Source organism: Amblyomma maculatum, chromosome 1, assembly GCF_055883805.1.
Source record: "Amblyomma maculatum isolate TAMU_Amacu chromosome 1, ASM5588380v1, whole genome shotgun sequence".
NCBI lineage: Eukaryota > Metazoa > Arthropoda > Arachnida > Ixodida > Ixodidae > Amblyomma > Amblyomma maculatum.
The window spans coordinates 295,846,904-295,863,694 of NC_139344.1; the positions used below are offsets into that span (position 1 = coordinate 295,846,904).

Below are 16,791 nucleotides of genomic sequence, written 5' to 3' on the forward strand. Positions count from 1 at the left end.
AAAGAGAAAATTCGCGGCCAATGAAGAAAATACCAAACACAACAAGAACAGTAGCGTGGTTGTTGGTACATGATTCCAATACACTATAGCGCAGCAAAAGACGAGGACACGCTCTTGTGTCCTCGTCTTTTGCTGCGCTATAGTGTATTTGACAACAAGAACAATGGTAAAAAAAGCATCTAATATACAATGAAATTTATAATAAACACAGTGAAAAATGTAACGAGACTAAGATAAAACACACTTCAATCAGGGCTGAGGAAACGATGATGGATGGGACATTGACTACACTTTCCGGCAGTCACTTCCGTTCGTTTACCGTAAAGGAAAAAAAATGAATGAACAAAATCATTCATGCGGCAAGCAATCTTCCTATATTTTTTCGGATGATCTTTTCAAGCAGAAACATAGTGTAGGATCATCAGGTAACTATTCTTGTCTATTCCAGTGTCAGCTTTAAATGCACTGTGGAAAAATTTTAATCTCAAGAATTTTCTCCTTTGGTACAGGGGCTGCCAACTAAACTCGGTTTTAATGCTTGTTATGCTGGAGCCAAAGTTATAATTATTAGTAACAAAACGTGCGGCGCGGTTCTTAATGCGTTCTAGTTTGTTAATCAGGTTGTGCGTATGTGGGTCCCAGACTGTCTCCGACAATTACAACGCGGTTGCTTTTTTTTAGATGTCAAAGGTGCTATCATAATTTCAAATTTTTCAAGGAAAATCGACATCGCAGAACCAGGATGGCGGTAAACCACGCCGACAATTTTACCATACTCAAGTTTTATGAAAAGCGCCTCCATTGTACAATCACTGATGGTAAGGGTAGAAAGAACATCATAAACTATGTTCTTCTTTACAAAGAAGACAGCACCACCTGGTGTGTGTGATACCCTCTGGTAGGGAGGAAACTTTATAACCAGGAATAAAGGGCGATTCTTTATCCTTAAGCCAGGTCTCACTGAAAGCGATCAAGTTATACGGAAAAGAGTGCTGGGAAAGGTAAGTAACCAGTGCGTTGAGGTTTTTTCGAATAGTACGCACATTACAGTGAAAAACTGAGAACACGGCTTCTTTAGCTAATTGATCAATTTGATCAAAACAAAAAGCCACGATGAAACAGAAGCGCAACAAAAAGAAAGGAAAGGCCAATAAAACTATAGAACACCAGCCAGGTCATTGTCGCAATCGATACTCAACACAATTGATGTTTCTGTTTCTCTCACATAGATATTTCCCTGCGAAACCCAAACAAATTTCCAAATTGTCTCTTTAGATAATTGGCGCGCTTTGCTCAGAAGGATCTTGCTTTCGATACAAAGGTGTTTATTGACATACAACGTGTTGCTATCCTCAAAGCCATGAACAGTAGTGCTAATTCTTTTCTTTTTAGCCGCAGATAAAAACTTATCCCCCATAGCACAGGCGGAAAACCGTAACACAATATTTGGGCAATCCTTATCCTTTGAACGGACACGATGTACAACATCAGTGTCATCATCTGAGACATCAACTCCCACAGAGATAGCTATTTTTCTCACTGACATGCGCAGATTCTCGTCCTTTACCACCGGTATGCATTTAATCTCTACGTCCTGACTGCTGCTGCATGGCTTTAACTGGAGTATCTCTTTCTTAGCTTACACAATTTCTTTCTTCGTATGCTCGACTTCCCCCTGGCATTGAGAATTATGTGCCTTCACTTGAGCCTTCACTCACGACGGAACTCATCGAAGTCCTTCTTGAACTCCTCGAAACTCTCATTCATGAAGCTTCTCGTAATACCCTCACGTTCTTAATGAATCTGAGTGTTTGATGTGCGCACCGCTCCTATATCATTCTCCACATCGTTTGCGAAGACGTCAAGCTTTGCAATGATGTCGAATAACACTTTCACAACTTCTTTTATGCTGTTCGGCATAAAAGAAGCTTATATTACGTTCTATTATATTTTGCAGCCTTGTGTACTATGTATAACAAATTTTGGTACAATTATGAATCTGCATTCAGTTGACGAGAAAAAAACACTTCTCGTATAGAAAGATGTCATTGCTTCTTCGCTCTCTGCTCCAATATTTTATTTTCTTGTAAGGAGGATACCTGCAGGTAGATTATTCAAGGAATCTTTGCTCAGATCGATGCCGCTTGCATTCAAGCAATAAGCATTGCAAATGTGACGCAGTTGCTAAGGGCATGCATGTAATAATGACCTATACCCACAGGAATGAGCCGCTTATAGTAGTCATCTGTGCAGAAGCGAGGTGGCTAAAGAGCGAGCCCTGCGGCGGTGCCAGCTGGACGACGAGCGGCTCATCGAGGAGTCCACGCTCGCCCTCGACTGGTCCGGCGTGCGGGTGAGAAATATAGCTCTGGTCCTGCGCTTAACGTACCTGGAAAGTGGCATGTGTCTATTGATGGACCCTTCACTTTGGGTTGGCCCCTAGGGAGTTCTGACGTTCTCTGGCGCAACCGCCTGCAAACCGTAGACATATTGCGTTTACTACAGGCGATACTGTAGTAAAGGACGAGAATAGTCCATGTGCGCAACTGCTTAATTAAACGCCTCTGAATTTAACAATGTCTGTTTTAAATACTCTCCGTGGACATTTCTTTTTGTTCTGACAGTGATATCATAAAGAGCGGACAGCTATTTTTTGGCAGTGAACCAATACGCTTAAGCTGTGACGAATGTTTATGTACTGGCGTTTTTCTTTTTGATTTCACGCTGGTATAGACGTGGTAATATCACACAGTTTACCAACGATATTAAATGTGATTCATAACATGTCCTCCAGATGGAAGCGCATTTCTCGTCACCCAGGCTGACATCTACTGGTGCCTCAACCGTAGTACCATCGCCTGGTCGCTATGGCGCCATTAACTGTATTCAGTCTGGCAGAAGCAGAATAAAAAGCCGCACCTTAATCAGCCAAGGTTTGCCGTCCGTCTTGCCCTACTGGGCCTTAAGGGTATTTCAACAAATACTAAATAAACAAATAATTGTTTTTAGTTTAGCGCCTTGGTCTTTTTTCCCAGAACCACAGTCTCGTTTTCTTTCGTTTTTTTTTTTAGACAGTCTACATATTAGAAGCGGACAGCTGGAAACAAGCGGTTACAGTGTAACTGTCTGTCGTTCTGTGCATGATGTCAGAGGCTAAGCGTTCTGGGCAGGATACTAAATAAGATCTGCCTGTCTCAGCAGGACTCAGCAGTGAGGATCTCAAGTCTTCTGAACGAATTAGAATACATTCTTGCTCACCTCTGTTGCGGAGAAGGAAACAGATGCCTTGACAACAGGCTCATAATTGCGAGCTTTTTCCGAGCAAGGATATGCTGCTCCCTCTAGTACACACCTGCGAAGCTTGTGGAATAGAGTAAATAAATTTCACTGTTGTACAACACACAAAAATATAATGGGTACGAGGTATGGCTACGCAGCTGGACGCTAAGCGGCGCGCCACCCTGGCTGAGAGTCAGCAGCAGGCGCTGTGCATGGACTGGCGGCTGGAGCAGGTCGCCAAGACGGACGGCAAACCTTGGCTGATTAAGGTGCGGCTTTTTATTCTGCTTCTGCCAGACTGAATACAGTTAATGGCGCCATAGCGACCAGGCGATGGTACTACGGTTGAGGCGCCAGTAGATGTCAGCCTGTCAAGTTATGATTCAGTTGATGTTTAAGATTTCCAAGTCAACCAGTTACCTTGCAGCTGCTGTTATATGGAGGGGTACTGAAAAAAAAAATGCGACCACCGTATGCTCAAAAGCTTCGATTAACGCTACACGCGAACGAAAATAAAAAAGCGTAAAAAGAGCATACGGAGGAAACCCATTTGGTCCTCTTGCATTGGCGGCTGTTAGGTGACGAAGCCGCGGCTTTCAGCGTCCTCAAGAAGCGACCATCTTGGCCATTATAGCGACGACATTGGCTGCATGATGCGACCAGCAGTTTGTAGGCACGAGTGGGGACCTTGTAATTAGCTTGCTCGCTGCTTTCGTCTCATGCTACCGTCATGATGACGTCCGCCCAAATGAAACGGAAGGTTACAGGCTGTCACGGAACGCCATCTGGCTATGATAAATTATAACATAGCTGAGCGAGTCGTCGCTGCATGCTGTGTGCATAGGCCACCTTTCTCGCGGCAATTTCATTATGAGAGATTCCCTATGGAATCTAGAAAGTAAATAAACTTGGTTCATGCATTTGGTACTCAGAGAGAAAATTCTGGGTTGAAAGAAGAATCGTAAGTGCTATTCATAAGCTCTAGCATAATCATCCCCTGCATGACTTGATGAGGTACTTTTATGCCACTAATCCTGATTCAAGTGGCACGCTTGGCCTCCAGTATCGGATGCTGGCTTTACTGATCTATAGACTTCTGTAGCACACTGCCCACCAAATGCTATACGGGATCCTCAACAAACCATATATGCAGTCATTTTGGCATCACTAGTCAAATGGGGCGGGGCTTCGCAGGCCAGTCCTGGGGAACTAAGCCGTCAGACGGGGTATCGACAAGCGTTCGCAGTACGACCAGATGACGGTAAGTGAGCATTATTATAGAAATAATTTTCATTATCTTGTGGCCACAGACCACAGTCCCTGCTCATAGAAGGTGCTTTAATTATTTGAATAAAAATGAAAGAAAATGGATCGACAAAAAGCTACGCCACTTTTGGCATTAAAAATACATGCAATTGAATCATCAATGTACTTCTGGATATCATTCAAACAGGCATGCTAGAAAAACCTTAAAAGCGGCCTCTCAGAGGAGGCCTTTCATCCAATGACGTCGATTAGTTGGTACCACAGAGTCGCCTAATTATGGAGCGTATTACCAATCCTCATAAAATGTAAGTCCAGAGTCGCCCAACACCTCCCGACGTGGGTTTTGGGATGCGACAGCCCTATGGAGGGAAGGAAAGCCGCTTTATGAGTTATTCACGTAATAACCAGAGAAGCCGGGTGACAAGTGGCACGCCTGCAAACCATCTTGTCTATCCATCGGCTTTTGTGAGCACAAATGATAGAGAATGATCACACAACCTGCAGAGCGCGCTCATGACATCTGTCCAGTTCCTCGATATCAATGGCATGTGTTGGGGCGTCCGCCGAGAACTCTCCTCTATCCGCAGCGCTTCTAGTGGCTCTGTTAAGCGCAAACCATTCAGGAGTTGATATTGAGATATTTTTTCAGCCACCGATTCAGAGTGGTAATGTTGATGATGATGACGAAGTTGAGGGTTGTAATGACGCCCTTGACAACAGGTAATGAAACTCCCCAGATAAGACATGGATTTCTCAAATACAGTAATCATTCAACGCCTTGAAATTGACGTAGAAGAAGGCAATCTTTTCCTCACTTTGGGCTGAAAGCCTTAAAGAGAGCAAATATGCATTATGCAGCGCTAAGTCATAACGGCACAGTGGCACTATCACAGCTGATGGTTTGGCTTGATTTGTGGGCTTTAAAGTCTCAGAGCGGCTCACACGATGAGAAATGGCGTAGTCTAGGGCTCAGGAATTTTCGACCCCTGGGGTTCTTTAACGTGTATTGACATCGCACAGCACACGGGCGCCTTGCTGTTCCCCTCCATCAAAAAGAGGCCTTCGCGTTCGGGTTTCGATCCCGAATTCTTGGGCACAGCAGTCGAGCGCCTAACCACTGCACCACAGCGGTGGAACCCATCACAGCTTTTGACAGCCTGAGACTTATAATTTAGAAGCTTTAATTTTTAGGCTGTTTGCAATTTGATCAGCATGCGTGATACTATAGCGAATGAACCTTCGCGCCCGTACTGAGGCTGACTTCGTAAAATGAAAACACTTTATTACCCTTCATAACGAGGGCAGCTAATTAACAAATTTTATTTCTTGTACAGGAAAGTTACAGGAGGAAACTACTGGCGGCAACGATGTTAGGAAGACGGACCACCATTCGAAGTACTCAGAAGAAGAAGACAGACTGCTCAGGGACGTCAAGGTTGGTTCGTTCGTTCATTTTAGAAAGAATTTCGGTCGTCTTTTTTTACATATGCCCCGTGCATAACTTTGAACATTTTGGCATTTGGGCTTTCGAAGTGGCACCCCAGCATTGGCCTGCTGTACCGAAAGCTACAGTCAGTCAGTAACGCCTTCTGAAATCCAAAAAGCTCTTTAAATGAAGCGAACATCAATCGGAGCTGCTTTTGAACAGTAGAGACAACGTATGAAAGGAGCCTCTCATAGTCTGAGCCGCTTTGGGACGTGAAACCCCATAAACCAAACCAACGTAGGAAGGGGTATATGCGAATGAATGCCGCAAATCGGCTCACGTTATGAGGGATTTGCTGTACTACAAGTTATTGACTGGCGTAATAGCAGGACTGAGTTGCGAACGGCAAAGCAATGTCATACCGCAATTTTAAATGTTGGCCTCGACGTTATGTTAACCCATCTGTGTTGTTATAGTCACCTGTTGAAACAAGAATTGGATTTGAAATTATATACTCGCTGTAGTGATTTCCAATTGGTTGCTCATATCTGCCGATGCTACGCATATAATTCAAAGTACAAAAGCAAACATTTCGTACTTCCACTACACGCTTCAGTGGCAGCCTATGTCGTTTGCACAAGGGTATGCAGTGGCCATTGATGCCAGATGTGCTTTTCAAATACGTATAGAATAATGTCAGCAAGAGGTAGGCATTCGTAAAGCTTAGAAAGAGCAAACTGATTCTAAGCGGCCGTTCTTCATTTTTATGACAGCTTCACTGCATACGTTGACATGAGCACATTTATCCAAGGCAGAAAAATAATTTACGATTATGGCGACCTGCAACAAACGACACCGTTGTTTGACTGCAATGATGCATAGAAGGGTTCGACATGCTCGACAGGCCTCTAAAACGACGAGCATCATACAACTTGCAATCGTTGCTGTATAAAGGAGTATAAATATTACTGCGCACAAGGAAAATTTGAATTGGTCAGTGTGACATCGAGGCTTCAGAATGTGGCACGTTCAAAAGAAGAAGGCGATGACACACATAACAGTGCCGTAAAACGTCCCCATGAACTTGGTCGAAGCTCATTGGCAGTACTGCCTACACTAGAAGCAACTGGTAGGCTTGAAAACAATGCATCCTAAAGAAATCATTGAAAAGTCAATCTTGCAGGTTTTGGCAAGTGTCGACAAACAAACATTACTCAGCAGTAGTATACTTGAGAGGAATGAAAACTACAATGAAATCGCAGAGAATGTGCCCAATGTGTTACTCGATAAGAAAAATATAGAAATGCTTGGTGTTTTAGATATTGAGAGGAGGGATATTTGGTGACTAGTATTATAATGCGTCATGAAAATATAAAGACAGAGAAAAAAACTGCTCGTTTGGAGATGCAGAAAGCTTGATAAAATACTCTGCTATAAGTCTGCCTAAAAAGAAAATGCAAGATTCTCGCCCGAAAAACAAAAAGCACGTACTCGGTCAGCATTGTCGCTGAGAATAATTTTGCAAGAATACCTTGTAAGGCTTCTGCTAAACCTTTCGCGATTAACGTTTTCAATTATGAAGCACAAACGCTGATACAAGTAATGTGCGTACAAAATTAAAATATAAATTAATATTTACGTAGCAATATCTTCGTATCGATGTTATCGGATGACTAAATCAGCACCCGGAATGAAACCTGGAAATTAATGACCAGGCGACACAGCATGCGAAATGTGTTCGCTATTCTATATAGTGTGGCGCTATTAGGGCACGAAGAAATTATAATACAATTTCTTTTCTAGGCGAATCCCTGTATGTATGGGCTTCCGATCTCGGCCTGGTCCCGGTCCAGTCAAAATCGTTTAAGTGAGAAGATAAAGTTTATTTCAGGATGCAGTAATCAGTATCCGACCTTTGGCCGAATAAAAAACACTGGCATAACTGGAGCATTGAAAACCTAATCACCCTCAAAGTAGTATCCTTGGGACTCCACACACTTTTCCCAGCGGTGCTGCCATTGTTGGAAGGATTCCGAGAAGGCCTCTTAAAGAGACAGAACACTGGAATTTATGTCTGAATTTTTTTTTCGCCGCAGTGGAAAGATTGATGTCTAAAATGTTCGGTTCCGTAACGGTTTTGTTAGAAACGCTGTAGAAAAGTTTTACCGGGAATTTTTCGATCAATGCGTGCGCCCGTTTTTATGTAGTCCGATGCTGGAAACCATGAGCAGCGACCGCGATGACGACTGGTGGTCGACAAAAAAGACGTACCGAAACAAATATAACTTTCACTCGCCAGTCAGTAATCACACATTGTTTGCGTAGAGTAACGTCTTTTTCAGTTTCACACTCAATGCTGTTACGGCACAATAACGCACGCCCTCGTCGACGAAAGTTTTAGTGGGCACTGTCATTGCTTCATTCACGAAATTGCAAAAACTGTGGCGCCATCTAGTGGCAAAACCTGAAAGCATACCTCTCGCGGTCCGAAAGTAGAGGTGGTTTTTATTTAAGGACGCACTGGAGAGAGCGCAAAATATAATAAATTATGGCAAGCACTCCTAGACAAAAAATGAACAATGTGCAGTTACGAAAATCAGCGATATTTTGCTGACATGTAGTCACGTGGGGGGCTACACTGAAAGTACTAGGCTTTCTCCGCTAGATAGCACCTCTGTTGTTTTTATGCGATTTTCAATGGCAAATTAAAATTGTAAAGCCTCTTTTCTTTGATATTGTAGTGATCGATCTGTACTATATGAGGCAAGGTCTTTTCATCTCCACCATAACCTCATGACATATTTTGGCCAGTGTTCTGTTCCTTTAAGGAATAGAGTTTAGATCAGCTGCTGTTGCAGCCATAATGTTCTTTCTTGTCTGAAATGGAGCTCTTTTCATGGCCTCATGATTTTGTGAAACAGCCAGAAATCACAGGGCGCCATATCAGTGGAGTAAGAAGACTGTTGAACTACAGGAGTCCAGTTTTTCTCCAAAAATGTCTGAATCAATTGCGAGTAATGTATGGAAGCATTGTTGTGATGGATGCGCCAATTTCCTGTTGACTGCAACTCCGGTCTCTTGCGCCGCACAGCATCACGTAGGCGACGGAGGACATTCCTGCAGTACTCTTTGGTGATTGTTTGACCGCGTGGTGTGCACTCGTGGTGCACCACACCGCGGGAATCAAAGAAAGCGACCAGCAGCATCACTTTAACGTTACTGCTCACTTGGCGGGCATTCTTTGGTCTTGGTGACGTGGAATGCTTCCACTGCGATGACTGGAATTTGGTTTCGGGGGTCGTGGCCGTACATCCAAGGCTCGTCACCAGTGATTATATGAAGTCGGGGTCACTGTTTGAGGAACCTAGCATGTTCTGTGAGACTTCAACACGAAGTTGCTTTTGCTCTATCGTGAGGAGCTTAGGCACAAATTTCTCCGCAACTGTATTCATGACCAAATTTTCGGTGATAATGAAATGTGAAGAAAAGGAGCTGATGCCCACCTCTTCCGCAATTTCTCGGATAGTTATTAGACGGTCCCGCAATACCACAGCGTTCACTTCGGTAATGACCTGCTCATTTCGACATATTGATAGTCGAACGAAAGTCTTCTGAGTTTTCCAAATGGTTTCCACTTGGCTGTCGCTAAGTTTCTGGCAAAACGTGAAGCAGTAGCGGTTCTCCAGGCGCTCCGCCGTTTCCTTGCAATAAAAAACCGACGAGAGCACTGCGCACTACTCCGCTCAAACGCTGTGTCCCAGCGACTGACGCTATCGGCAGGCGGGAAGAAATAAAAATAAATAAATAAATAAATAAAACAAATATATATATATATATATATATATATATATATATATATATATATATATATATATATATATATTATATATATATATATATATACCCCGCCGGAGGGGCGCTTTGGTTACGGCGGTAGACTACTGTTCCCGCGGATGCGGGATCGAATCCCGGCCTCGGCGGCCGCAAAGGCACCCGTGTGCTGTGCGATGTCAGTGCAGGTTAAAGAACCCCAGGTGGTCGAAAATTCCGCCGGAGTCCACTACGGCGTCTCTCATAGCCCGAATCCCTAAGTCGTTTTGGGACGGTAAACACCCCACAAACTATCTATATATATATATATATATATATATATATATATATATATATATATATGCGAAGGAAAGAAGCCAACAGACCACGGGGCCAATGATAGCGTAGGGGACTTTTTATTTTTATCTTTGATATGAATGTTAGCGAGAAATAAACAAATACAAATTGAAGGAAAAACAACGCTTCGAATGTGGGCACTGAATCCACGACATTCGAAATCACGTCCGGTGCTCTTACCAACTGAGCTACATCGACGGCTTTCCAACCTTCTACTTGCTTCGGTATTAATGCTGACTGTAACCGAACCTTGAAGTATTCACCAGTGCCACCTATCCACAACGAAGGATGGGGAACATCCTGTGTTCCGTGAGTGTCACGTAGAACGCGGTCAACGGGAGAGGGCGAAAGCCGGGCGAGAACCCTTTCGCGCTATACCTATGGCTTCAAAACTACCAGAAACGTTACCCTCACACACTTTTAAGCAGAAATTTGAAGGGGAGATGAGGATTTTATTTATGATGGATGAAGGAAAGAAGGCAACAGCCCACGCGACCAAGGAGAGCGTAGGGACGTTTTTTTATATTTGCTATTGACCTGAATTAATGCTGTAATTAATTATAGGAAGAAGGATAATTAAATACAAAGTAGAAAAGAAAACAACACGCCCATGGTGGGAGCTTATCGGCGTCGCTAACTTGTGGTACTGGAACCACGAGGGGGACATCCGAATTTGGACAGCAGTCAGGACGAATTCCTCAGGTGTGTTTGGTCATCCTGGAGCCGGGAAGCTCCTCGCTAAAAATCGCTTACGTGAACGGTCGCACCAGATCTGCGAAAGCTTTACAGGCTACATAGATGTCGCCTGTAAACAGATAAGATGTCTTCAACAGATAAGATTTCATTCGGGAAGAGGTGGCGTGTCTGCTTTCCCTTCTGCCTAGCCTTCAAGAACATCCGCCGTATTTGGCCCCTGCTCTCCGCCAAGCCATTATAGACCAGCTTGTTGAGGCAATCCCGTCCCTCCATCCGCCATCCCCGGTCGCTGGTCCACCGACTTACGCCGAGGTCTTCGTAAGACTCAAGAGCCTACCTACCCTCCGATCGCAATTCCAGCACCGGCACAAGTGCTGCCATCACCGTATCTTCTTCCGGATTCATGAGGAAGCAACCCCTGGCGCACAAATGATAACCGCTTTGTCACATTTGCGGATTGCCTGCCTTATTGCCCGCTATTGCCATCGCTGTTACTCAATGCCACTACCACCTGGCCAAGCTCTCAGGTACTGGCCTCTGTCGGGTAAGTACCATGTACCTGTTAAGACATTTAGGCTCCTATATTCTACATGCCCTGTCATCCACTCCGGCGCGGCCGTTCAAGATTGGGTACATTCGATTATCAGCCCCGAAGTGTCTGGGACAGCTCTCCGGCGTTTGCTTTTAATCGGGCAGCCCAGAAGCTACGCCAACTAGTAAAGAGCCTGGGCCGGCGGCCATTTTGAGTTAGACTGCAAGCGCATTCTGAGTACTTTTCATGCTCCTGCGTACGACATCATGCGCTAAACAATTATAGAATCTCTTTTAGACGTTTGAATCTTGCGTCTTCGCTTTCTTGTCTTGAATTTCACTACCATGGCTGCTCGACGGACGCTCACTAGATGCGGCCTGCTGCATCGCGCCGCCGTCAATGGGCAAGCGCGAACTTGAGAAGTTTACAGTTGCGCCCGCTATTTCTGCTGAGGGCGCTACTGTTCGGGGAGATGTCGCCGACTCTGAGGGCGTGGTTTGCTTCCTTTCTGTACGTTTTCGCCTCGTGTCTGAGTGTTCACCGCAACATTTACTGTGTGCGCGCGTGCAAGCACGTTAACGTGGTGACAGGGCGACTTTGATTTTTAAGGAGAAAGCCTTTCTAGGCTCATGGAGCGAAACTCTGTGCCCAGAAGTAGTGCGTCACCTCTGTGCGCATGACATGTCAATCGCAAATAGCTGATGTGTGAGGTGGAACATTAAGAATGAAAGTTATTGATGTAAATAGTTAATAAACAAAGTTATAAATAGATATCGATATAGGTAATAACAATGCTAATGAGTAATAATGATGACTAATAATGACTAAAATGACTTGCAATGGCCAATATGTTAAACTACGACTTGTAATAACCATGACTGATTGGTAATGAGTAAACTTGCTTAGCTATGAGTGGTAAAGACTTCGAAGGCCCCTACAATAATTAGGTAGGCATGACACTTCATGTTTACGAAAGAACAAATATATCAAACGACGACGTGAGATTACTGCAACTGAGGAAAACGATAGGAGAAGGTTAGGCTTCCGCCGTTGTACTCTTAAGAGACATCTAAGAGACCTAATTTTTGTGCTGTGCTCTCTTGAGGCAACGACAGCAGCGGGGAGTGTAAATGCACCCACTGCCTCTGAAATGAAAGCTGAGCTGAGGTTAACAAGTCCAGATGTTGAAACATAATTCCCTACCAGCTGTCATTGAATTTGCTACCAGGGACATCAGATTAGGCTCGTTGGTGATTCATTAAAGGTTACCAGCGCAAACAACGTGACGGGAACAAAGGAGAAGAAGACGACACCACAGCGCTAGTTATGTCTTCCTGTTTTCCTGCCTTCCCGTCACGTTGTTTGCGCTGTTAACCTATAGTTACCAGGGAGCTGGCCAGTGAACTGGGATTTTTAACGATGTTTTGTGAAGCGGATGAACACAGTGAAGTGGCACCAGAAGCTTTTCTGGCAGGTTACGTTGCAAGGACGTGTCGGGAAAAGGTACGAAGAATTTTGTCGCGATGACGACGGCAGAGTGTTTCCTTCTCTTGCCTCGCGGAAGGGGCAAAGAGATGACGACGAAGTGGGGACTGCTTCCGTGTTTTCTGCTCGCTGTTATGCCAATTGAGGCTGCTGTAAATATACTGTAAATACATCGAGTTTCCCCCCTACTTCTTGGTGGAGGTGTGGCTGTTGATCCCGGCGTCAGCCTCCGCACGACGAAACTCCGCAGCGGCCGCCTGCTTTCCTGCCCGCGCCACTGCCCGCTTCTTCCTCCTTCCTCGTCCGTAACAATATAAGCACAAATTTGTTCTAAATTTTGCCGCTGGTCTGAGTGACCTTGCAAGCAAAGAAGCCTGTGCATACAATTTTGTCTATACTCTTGAGCAAACGCGATAAAGCGAAAAGCCTCGTTGCAGAGAAGGCGCCCGCTTTGTCAGCGAAAAGTCATTTCTGGTGGTTATGTGGCTCAATGAGAACACATGTTCAAGGAGCTACACACGCAGAGTAAATACGGTGAAATGGGAGATCCCAAATCAGGCACACTACTCGGCAAAGAGGGGCTTTATATATGTGTCGGGTGCTATTTCATCTAATGCGGTGGCTTACGACTGTGTTATAATTACTACACGACAGAGACGGTAATTAAGGAATGGGGTGAATAAGCGGGTACGCTAACGAGGATCCGCAATGGGAGTTCTGTTTATCACTACCTAGTTGCTGCTTTATGCGATATTTGGTAATGGTTTTCAGGCGCCAGTCGTGCCTCTTGCATGAAACCAGAGCCAACTGGATCAGTTATGGGTTAATGAAAAACAAGGACAATGGAGGCTCGGTGTACCCCGCAAAAGAAGAAATCAAGCTTGGTCAGTGCACCTTCATTAACCTGATAATGAAATGTCTTCAAGTACGGCGAAGCAGCAAGCTGTGTAATTTTTTTATTTCAGCCTTGTTTCCTCCTGCTGCTAATCTGTGAAAACATGCCCACGCTGAGGAGCTATGCAATATATCTTAGAGTAAATTGCTGCATAGCGAACTGGGCCGGAAATGTCAACAGTGGAGCGACGTTTAAGGCTGTGGCATAAACTTCCCTCAAGGAAGGTCCTCCGTCTGTGAATATTATTTTCTTACATTTTTGTGTGACCACGCAATAAACTTACCTAGCTGCTGGCTGAAGCTCGGCTACAATTGCGTTCAGAAGCGTCTCACAACTTCGCAATTCTAAATGTATTTTCTAATGACCGTTGATATCCTTGATGTTCCATGGAACTGTGCTGAATATTTTCGAAACATTCTTGTGATCGCAGGTAAGAATTAGTTTCACAACTGGAACAGTCGATGCGTGTTCTTCCATTGAAAATAGCAAACCAGCAAAATTATATGGGTTCGCGAGCCGCAAATAAAAATAGCAATAAAAAGCTTTCTGCGCATATACGCAGTACCTTGACGCAAACCAGCGCGCATACTTTGGGCGGTCGTGCACAACGTGGGCAGTAATGATGGATAGCATTCTGGCGTACAATGGTCTCTAACTAAGTCGACGATCCCAGGTAATCTAGCTTTTACCTAATCCTATTTCCACTGTAACTTTTGTCAGAGGATGAGACTAGAAAGGTTGTCCAACTTTCTGAGAGGTTGCTCACAGTAGGCCCACATTTTTTTATTGAACAGCACTGGCAGTTTGGAACAGGTTAACATCAATTTTGTGTACACAACCTGTATGCAGGGATTAGTAAACGCGATGAAAATGGCACGCATGGAATTCACAACTTTATGATCTAATAGGGTTATGCATTAGGCTACCGCGGCCGCTGAACAGCTTCGAATTGTTCACAACCGGGTGAAATTTTCATATGAAAAACAACTTGACCTGAATGCTGCATCACGGTAATGCGAGCATTCCAATAATTAGATATTTCAGCATCCTAGAAACCCAACTTTTTGAGCAAAACATTTCCTTTCCGAAAATTAACACAAATTTATTTTTTTCAGGATGACAAGGCTTAGGAAGTGTTCGAGGCAGTGTAGTTCCCCAGGTAGCACAAAGTGGGCTATGAAGGGTGGGCCCCGGTGGGCCCGATGTAGGCAGTGCAGGACAGCCCTGGTGGGCTCAATGTGGGTGCTGCAAGAGGGGCCGACGTAGGCCCGAAGCGGGCTGTCGACAAAGCCCCAATTGGCCCCACTAGGGGCCGATGCCGGCAGCCCTTGCGGGGCTGCCCACATTTTTCCGGCATTATTAAAAGGGCACATCCCGCCAACTCCCCGCGATGGTCCTACTTTGGACCGATTTGGGCAGCCGCTTTGGAGGAACATTTTTTTTTTATTTCAGTTAGCCCCTCAGAAAATGACATAGGACCAATGCGGGTTCTATAGCGCTAGCCACACTTGGGCTTGCCCACATTATTCTCATAGGGGTCCGACGTAGGAAATTGATGGAAAGCCCTAGTCCAAGTTTTCCCAATCAATATTTCGGCACATAATTAAGTAATTACTTTATACATGTCTGCACTTTCTAAACAGCCACAATAATCAATTTTACAATAATTCATAACATTCATCTAGCCGAAATGACTTCATGTACATCTTGTTCAGGCTATGGAGATGTGTGTTCTGAACAGTAATATTGTACTGCGAGTTGCAGGCTGTCCAAAGCAACCACATAAGAGGCAACAGTTAGCAATTAGTTTGTTTTAGTATATGTAGCGCAATTTGCACGAGCGCGAGAACTAAAGCCATGTAAATTTCTAATCGACTAAACATGGCCACAACTGTTATACAAATCATCTATAACAGCAATTTAGGGCAACATCTAATGCAAATAAAAGTTGGAAACAATGATTACGCAATTGTACGCACGCCATCTAGCCCCATTACGGCCGATGTGGGACCTACAGCGGTTTTGTGTGGGCAGCCCCAATTGGGCTGAGTGTTGGTTTTTAACCTAAAGCCCACTTGCTATTGCACGTGCCTTCAAATTCCCCACAAGGGACCAATTTTGGTATCATGCGGGCCCTCCCGCCTTCCAGCCCCATTACGGCCCATGTGGGATATAAAGCAGTTTTATGTGGGCAGCCCCAATTGGGCTGGACGTTGTTTTTGAACCTAGAGCCCACCTGCTGTTGCAGGGGCCTTCAAAGCCCCCACAGAGGACCGATTTTGGTACCATGCGGGCACGCCCGCCTTCCAGCCCCATTACAGCCTATGTGGGACCTAAAGCGGTTTAGCTAAGGCTGCCTCATTTGGGCTTCACGAGGGCTTGCCCAAATTGAGCCCTTATTCATATTTCACCTGCCCTCAAGTAACCTACAAAGGGCCGATTTGGGCAGCATGTGGGTATGTCTGTTTTCTTGCCCCACTACGGCCGATGTTGGTCCCACAAAGATTTAAGGGGGGCGGCCTCACTTCGGATCTATGAGGGCTTTCCCATCAAAAGCCCACATTTAGGTTGGATTGCCCTCAAATATCCGGCAAGGGACCCTTGTGGTCTGGATGCAGGAATGTGCTCTGCATTAGCCCATGAAACGCCGCTATGGGACCCATGCAGGAGGAGCAGGGGCAAGCCCAAATGGGGCTTGCCCACATTTGCCCCATCGGGGACCGATGCAGGTTTTATGATGGTTGCCCCAGCCCCACTTGCCTACATCGGACCTACTGGGGCCCCACATTCTGTGCTACCTGGGTCCTGGCAGAGCAATCCTTTGCATTCCTCATGTAAGCAGGCGCAACCTCTAGACTTTCGCTGGTCATTCATCGTGTACTTCCCGCATGAAACGCCGTCCTTTGTAGGATCAGCTGTGGAATGTCACATTAGAGCATTAGGCAACCTTTCATATGTAATATATAGCTGCTATTCTCATCAGTGTCAACTTTGATTCAATGAAAGAACAACAATATTTTAATTGAAAATAAACCTTAAGCCGAG

At 44.9% G+C, this 16,791-nt stretch overlaps 1 protein-coding gene across 1 annotated transcript in view; it reads left to right on the forward strand.

Moving 5' to 3' along the window:
* The window catches only part of LOC146206840 (uncharacterized), a 391,032-nt gene that overhangs the window by 257,709 nt on the left and 116,532 nt on the right, over positions 1–16,791 (forward strand). The window contains exons 11-13 of the mRNA XM_084587067.1: positions 2,254–2,353; positions 4,474–4,540; positions 5,880–5,980. Of these exons, the coding sequence (XP_084443193.1) occupies positions 2,254–2,353; positions 4,474–4,540; positions 5,880–5,980 (268 nt within the window). The remainder of the gene's footprint in view (positions 1–2,253; positions 2,354–4,473; positions 4,541–5,879; positions 5,981–16,791) is intronic.